We start from the raw sequence: 7,239 nt of genomic DNA, 5'->3' as shown, positions 1-7,239 counted from the left end.
AATATGAAATCATCTCCCAGCAGCCTTTGCTGTTGCCACGTTCAGCAGTTTTCATGATTGACAGAAGAAATAGTTGAAGAGATTCAATTAGCTACAAAGCCTGTTTGCTGGCCTCACTTCAGCTTTTGCTGCTTTGGACTGCAGATACTTCAAATGCCCAATGCCCTCAGGCTTCAGTTTGAATCAGTTACTCGATGCATTTTCCAAATTGCAACATAGCAAGTACACCCAGTTTAAGACAATGCTGTCCAAAGAACACAGAGAAACTGCAAACAGAATGGCTGGATATTGCACATCCAGGCCATGCTGGCCAAACCAAACATCCCTTGCAATCCTTTAAGACTCATTCGACTTGGTAGCAGGAATGCATAAGAAACCTCATACATGGCCGCACTGTAGATTCAGTGTGCAAAAGCACACTTCATCCCAATTAGAACTTTCTGCTTTGCTGAACCTATTTGTCCAAAATTGCTTGGAAGAGCCTATTTAACTGAAAAAAAAGCATGCAAAGATTTGGCAAGATTCTTCAGCTTTATTATGGCAACAGTACATATGCCTCAGTTGTTATATACTTCAGGACACTAACGAACCTTCCCAAGTAGGATCTAAATAGTGCCATGAGAATCCATTACTACATTCCAGCATCTGCTACTGAGATGTAAGTGCTCCAGCCATTGCTTCCAACTGCAATTAGTACACCTACACACTCAAATGTGGCGTAAATTCTCCAAGATGATTAAGAAATAGAACACGAGCCAAACAGGGCAAAGAGCAAAAAGCATAAAAAGTAATAGCAGTTTAGGATCATCCAACAGTCAGAGCAGGCACACAGCTAAAGAAGGGAAGGGAAACAAACAGCAAAACAATATAGCAGTAACAAACTATTTTTTTTTTTTTTTTTTTAGAAGAGGTGTTAACAGACAACAGAACAAACATATGGTGCCATGGAAGAACAGCAACCCTTCAGAAATACAGAATTATTTTCAAGCTTGTGTGGGGATGCTGTGGGGGAAGCACGTTAAAGGTTAGTAACACAACTGCATCATTTATGCAAGTCAGCTCTATTATCCATTAACTGCTTGCCTACACTTAGCAATTCAGAGCAAGTCTTCCATTTTATTTCAGAACCATTACTTAGCATAGCCGGTATTTTTGTACATCCCACAACATTCTTTACCTAACAACTAACGGTAATTTTCTGTTGACTCATTATGCAATTCCACTATGTGTGACTGATCCAACCGTTAAGACGACATGAAGTTTTAGTCTCCCTATGTCCTTTGGTACTGACCTAACCCCTGTGCATTTATCATACTGTTCTGGGAAATGCAGCAGTATGTTCTTCAGCCATTGTAGAAACTCCTGTCACCCCCAAATTCAAATCCATCAAGCAGGATGGGTGCAAAAGCATCCTGTTGGAAGACAGTAAAGTAATTGGCAGTTCTCAGCCTTGTTTTTGAAGTAAAAACCAACCAAGATTCTTTAACAGTCGGTGCTTCAGAGATTGCCTGACATCACAAAGCATTTTTTTTCCTCCTAATTTTGCTATGGAATGTTTTGCAATGTACTGTAAATCATTCAGACTTAAAAAAAAGTTATGAGCTTGAAAAATCTATCTGATCTAAGGAAAAAATCCCTCTCTAACTACAGCCAGAAAGGTGCATGCCTAAGACTAACAGAAACCCACCACACGTTCATCCCTTATGCTTCTCGGCCTTTTTGTTCACAAAACTTCCTGCTGACAGCAAGTTTTCTTGGCTTACTCAGTGCATCACAGAATGCACCAATACAGTGTGCCTGTGTTTGTGTTACTCAACCTACCACCATCTTTTAACAAAAAGAAAGCACCACACAAGGGCAATTTTTAAGGCTTAGATACAGCTGAACATTAATCCTAATTTTTTAATCCTGATTTTTACTCTTCAGAAACAAAAATGAGATTCTGCTTTACAATTTCAGAACACACTCAATAAATGCTCTTTTCTTATCCCACAAAGCCCATATGTATTTTTTTTTCCTGAAAGGTTAATATTAACCCAAAGAACACAGAGACATAGCATTGAACTTTGTTTTAATGGTCTCAAATTCTGTGACAGATTTTTGGTCAAGTTTCCATTTTAAAAAATTTATCGATTTTAAAGACTAATAACTTAAACTGCCACGAAACAAATGGTCCACAAACATTCCTTTCCTTCTGAAGCTTTTACGGTGCATTGTAATCATTAACCAGTCTTTTACTATTAAACTTAAATGGCCAATTGAGACAAACAGTTCTGAGACCGTTCTTCCACCACTGATTACAACTGAGGTGGCAGCTGATGTACAGAATTTTCATTTAGCCTTCTGGGCCTTCTGAGCAGACTTTGTGACCTTGCCAGCTCCACCAGCCTTCTTGTCGACGGCCTTGATGACACCAACAGCAACCGTCTGCCTCATGTCACGCACAGCAAAACGACCTGAAAACAAAAATGTGTTTCGTGACTTCCTTCTCATAGCCCACAGCATTGTCTGCATAGCAACAACGTTCAACAGTGGCTAAGCAACTTCTGCTTGTGACTGGGATGATCGTTCAGCTACTCCAGCAACAACACAACTGTTATCCCAGTGGATTTAGTTTCATTTTGAAATCACAATTGAATTTAGAGCTTTTAGTTATTATTATGTAAAAGACTACATCCCAATACCAGATATCAAAGAGTGCCTTTTCCAAAGCTCAACATAAAGCACATTTTAGGAGATGCCTTACCCAGAGGAGGATAATCAGAGAAGCTCTCAACACACATGGGTTTGCCAGGAATCATATCAACAATGGCAGCATCTCCAGATTTCAGGAACTTAGGGCCATCCTCCAGCTTCTTGCCAGAACGACGATCAATCTTCTCTTTGAGCTCAGCAAACTTGCAGGCAATGTGAGCAGTGTGGCAATCCAGCACGGGGGCATAACCAGCACTGATTTGGCCAGGGTGATTCAGGATAATAACCTAAGAAAGCGAGCAATTACGTTACCCCAGGGCAATTCTGAAAAGCTCCCCACAGACTGCTGTGACTTAGAGAGCCGCAGCTTTCATGTATTTGCTTAAGGCAAACCCTATCTCAGAGCACAAGTCTGTATCAACTTACAGCTTAACAAAGAGCAAGGTTCTGTATTTCACAATCTAGACCTACACTTCTAACGTCTTCAAACAGTTACAAAAGTCACCTGTGCAGTGAAGCCAGCAGCTTCCATTGGAGGATCATTCTTGCTGTCACCAGCAACGTTACCACGGCGGACATCTTTCACAGACACGTTCTTAACATTGAAGCCAACATTATCACCAGGCAGAGCTTCGCTAAGGGCTTCATGGTGCATCTCAACAGATTTTACTTCAGTTGTAACATTGACGGGGGCAAATGTGACCACCATGCCTGGCTTCAGGACACCAGTTTCCACACGGCCAACTGGTACAGTACCAATGCCTACAGAAGAGAAGTGAATTCAGAAATCCAATTAAGTACATTATACTCTTATGGAGAAGAGAAAAACATTTCAGGCAAGAGTTTGATATTTCTCACTCAAGTTTCCAGGCACACAGTAGCATTTCTGTCCTACACACAAACACTGTAGTGAACACATACCGCCAATTTTGATCACATACCGCCAATTTTGTAGACATCTTGAAGAGGCAGACGCAGAGGTTTGTCAGTTGGACGAGTTGGAGGCAGAATGCAGTCCAAGGCTTCCAGGAGGGTGGTTCCACTGGCATTGCCATCTTTCCGGGTAACCTTCCATCCCTTGAACCAGGGCATCTGTAACAAAAACAGCCCAAGAATCAGTCACTTGCCCATTTGAACAGAATGGCGCTATGAAACAACTGGTCTAACTCCTTAGCATCATCTTGGTGTATTAAACATCACAGAATAAGAATCTGTAAAGCGCTAGGATTTCACAGACTTCAACGTTTCAAAACACTACTACCAAAAAAAACCAAAAAACAAACAAAAAACCCCTCATGCATTTAACCATTGTTTATCTTGTCTTAAAAATCCTGCTAATTTAATTTCCTAATATAAGAAAAAAAAGTGAAACATACGTTAGAGCTAGGCTCCAGCATGTTGTCCCCGTTCCAACCAGAGATTGGCACAAAAGCTACAGTGTCTGGGTTGTAGCCAATTTTCTTGATGTAAGTGCTGACTTCCTTGACGATCTCTTCGTATCTCTTCTGGCTGTAAGGTGGCTCAGTGGAATCCATCTTGTTAACGCCAACAATCAGCTGTTTCACACCCAGGGTGTAGGCCAGAAGAGCATGCTCGCGGGTCTGCCCGTTCTTAGAAATACCGGCCTCGAACTCACCAACACCAGCAGCAACAATCAGGACAGCACAATCAGCCTTTGAAAAGACAGAAAAAAAGCCCTTGTTATGAAGCCTACATACACACACTAAAGCACATGGGCAACTTCCTTGCTGTAAACCAGCCAAGGAGCAGTCTCCCTGAACTCTCCACATCCTTAATTTTAGTTCTTTACCTGAGAAGTTCCAGTAATCATATTCTTAATGAAGTCTCTGTGTCCAGGAGCATCGATGATGGTGACGTAGTACTTGCTTGTTTCAAATTTCCACAGGGAAATATCAATAGTGATACCACGCTCACGCTCAGCCTTGAGCTTGTCCAAGACCCAGGCATATTTGAAGGAACCTTTGCCCATCTGTGAGTTTAAAACAGAAAAAAAGCTCAAAACATTTATTTAAATATTTATTTTCATTTACTCACGAAGACCATGAAATATACACTGAAGAGCAAAAGCTATAAATAGGTGGTGACTTACACTGAAAGTCGCTGTTGCTTGTAAAACTCTGGCCTAGATTCACTTGGCACTACTACCGAGAAACGCCAACTGCTCTGTTATTTTAACCTGTTGACACTTCGACCCTCTTGACAGCTTGTTAATTGTGCTAACACATCTTTATGATGGATCTCCTAAGGCTTAGTCCTACTATCAAGTGTCCACTACAAATTCTAGCTCTCTTACTAATGTCATCCCTGCTCCAATCAATATTTTAACAGCCACACAGCCCAGCATTCACAGCATTTCCTTCTGTCATGTGCTTATTAGGTGCTATTTTGTTACTAAGACAAATCAAAGAACTGGAATACTTTCCACAGTTTCACAAACTGGTATCTTTAACACTCTCAGGTCGAGACAAGACTGACCATTACATTTTCAACTAAACAGCAGGACAACAGAAGGCAATGGCCTGAAGTTGTGCCAGGGGAGGTTTAAATTGGATATTAGGAATAATTTCTATACCCTAAGAGTGGCAATGCATTGAAACAGGCTGCTCACAGAGATGGTGGAGTCCCTGTTAGTGTCCAAAAAACCTGCTGACGTGGCACTGAGGGACGTGGTTAGTAGGCACGGTGGGAATGGGCTGACGGTTGGACTAGATGACCTTTGAGGTCTTCCTCAACCTTAATGATTCTGTGATTCTAAACACAGGCCAAGACTGAAGCTGGGCACTCCCGTTCTGATTCTAAGCATATAGATGTAACTTCAGGCTCTTTCCTTTATTCTACGCTCCAATGACTTCATCTTAACGTGACAGATTCAATGCTTTAGTACAATTACCAAGACAATCTCGACCTGTCTCCTTACGGCAACAGAACTTCCTACTTTCCTTCTTTTGCCCCTATTCCCCCCAGGATCCCACCACACGACCGCCTCGCACACCTCAGCCGCCTCCTTCTCGAACTTCTCGATGGTCCTCTTGTCGATGCCACCACATTTGTAGATGAGGTGCCCGGTGGTGGTGGACTTGCCGGAATCGACGTGGCCGATGACGACGATGTTGATATGGGTCTTCTCCTTTCCCATTTCGGATGGTCTTTAGCTTCTTTCTTCCGGCCAAAGAGAAACGACACCTGAAAGTTCCAGAAGGAATCCCGGTTACTGTGGCCGCCCCCGTCCCGCAGCAGCGCCGCCCGCCGGGCGAGGGGGCAGAGGGGCCGTGCAGCCCCAGCCCCGCCCCGCCCGGGGGGGGGGGGGAGGAGGGAAGAAGGGGAGCGGAGGGGAGGGGCGGGCGGTGGCGGCCGCGCGGGTCCCCTACGGCGCGCCCTCATCGTCGCCCCCTCCCCGCAATGCGGCCGGGCCGGGCAGGAGCTGTGGTGGGGGCTCGGGGCGGCGGCGCGGCCACGGGCGGCGCGTAGGGCGGGGCCGCCCCTCTCCTTTGTGTGTGACTCACCCCGCCCGGGCCGCCGTCCTCCATTTTGTGAGCTGGCGGCGGCAGGAAGAGCGGGCGGCCATTTTTTTTCTCGTGCCCCGGCCTCCCCCTCCCCCACCGCGGCGCCGACGGCGTGGCCCCCGGGGGTTCCCGGCCTCCACCCGCCCGCGGCCGAGCACCGCACGCCGCGCCCCAGCGCCAGGCGGCTCCGCGAGAAGCCGAGACGGCGGTGCGGCCCCGCGCGCTCGTGGCCGCGCTGCCTCGCGTGGGTCTTTAGACGGGACGCGTCAGCTTTACGCCTGCGCTCGTCCCGCTCGTCCCCATCCGTCCCTCAACTCGCTTCCCCCCACCCGCTCTGCCGTTCCCACGCACCGCTCCGCGGCCGCACCACGACCCCGCGCTCACGGTGCAACGAGGCTCCCCCCGAGCATCCCCGCGCGCACCCCTCTCCCCACCCCCAGGCCCGGCCTGCCCCGCCGCACGCGCCTCACCCGCACGGCGTCGGCAAACCCGGAGCGGAAAAGAACGACGGCGTGAGCGCCGCCCCTTATATACTCTGCCACGGGGCGGGGCCTCGGCCACACGTCACCGCTCCCGGCGGCCCCCGCGCATCGCTCCGCCCGGCGGCGCGGCACGAGGCTCTCCGCTGAGGAGCGGAGGGGAGGGGCTGAGGCGGCCGGACCGGGTGGCTTGAGAGATCCGGACTGTGCCCAGTGCCCCCAGACAGTGCGTTGACAGGCGCTGACGAAAGCCACCGAAGGTGCTGGCGGGCCCAACCTTTCGCTTCTGAAACGGGGGCAGCGAGCAGTCATGAGGCACCAGCAATGAAAGCCCTCGTGATTCCAGTAGGGTGTACTCACATATAGAAAGCCATACAGCTTTTTGTGGGAAATTAATCCGAGAAGAGAAATAAATACTTTATTCCTTTGAAAGGATCTGTTTTCTTCTTTTGAGGGAATTTTATGCACCGTGTTAGAGTTACTTACGTATATTCAACTATGATCCCATTCAGTTTTTGGTATGGGCTCCACATCACAGAACA

General features: G+C 47.1%; 1 protein-coding gene across 1 annotated transcript; it reads right to left on the bottom strand.

Moving 5' to 3' along the window:
* Positions 1-2,054: 2,054 nt before the first annotated feature.
* Positions 2,055-6,727, bottom strand: EEF1A1 (eukaryotic translation elongation factor 1 alpha 1). Its single transcript, XM_085217791.1, has 8 exons — positions 6,689-6,727; positions 5,708-5,898; positions 4,505-4,684; positions 4,071-4,367; positions 3,636-3,786; positions 3,200-3,456; positions 2,747-2,981; positions 2,055-2,456 (listed from the first exon to the last, which is right to left on the bottom strand). Exons 2-8 carry the CDS (start codon positions 5,849-5,851, stop codon positions 2,332-2,334), a joined length of 1,389 nt encoding a protein of 462 aa, XP_085073917.1. The 5' UTR covers positions 5,852-5,898; positions 6,689-6,727; the 3' UTR covers positions 2,055-2,331.
* Positions 6,728-7,239: the final 512 nt, after the last annotated feature.

This window comes from Meleagris gallopavo, chromosome 2 (assembly GCF_905368555.1).
Source record: "Meleagris gallopavo chromosome 2, MGAL_WU_HG_1.1, whole genome shotgun sequence".
NCBI classification, from domain to species: Eukaryota; Metazoa; Chordata; class Aves; order Galliformes; family Phasianidae; genus Meleagris; species Meleagris gallopavo.
Note: the sequence above shows the minus strand (reverse complement) of the source record. Positions and strands in the feature narration are given on the sequence as shown.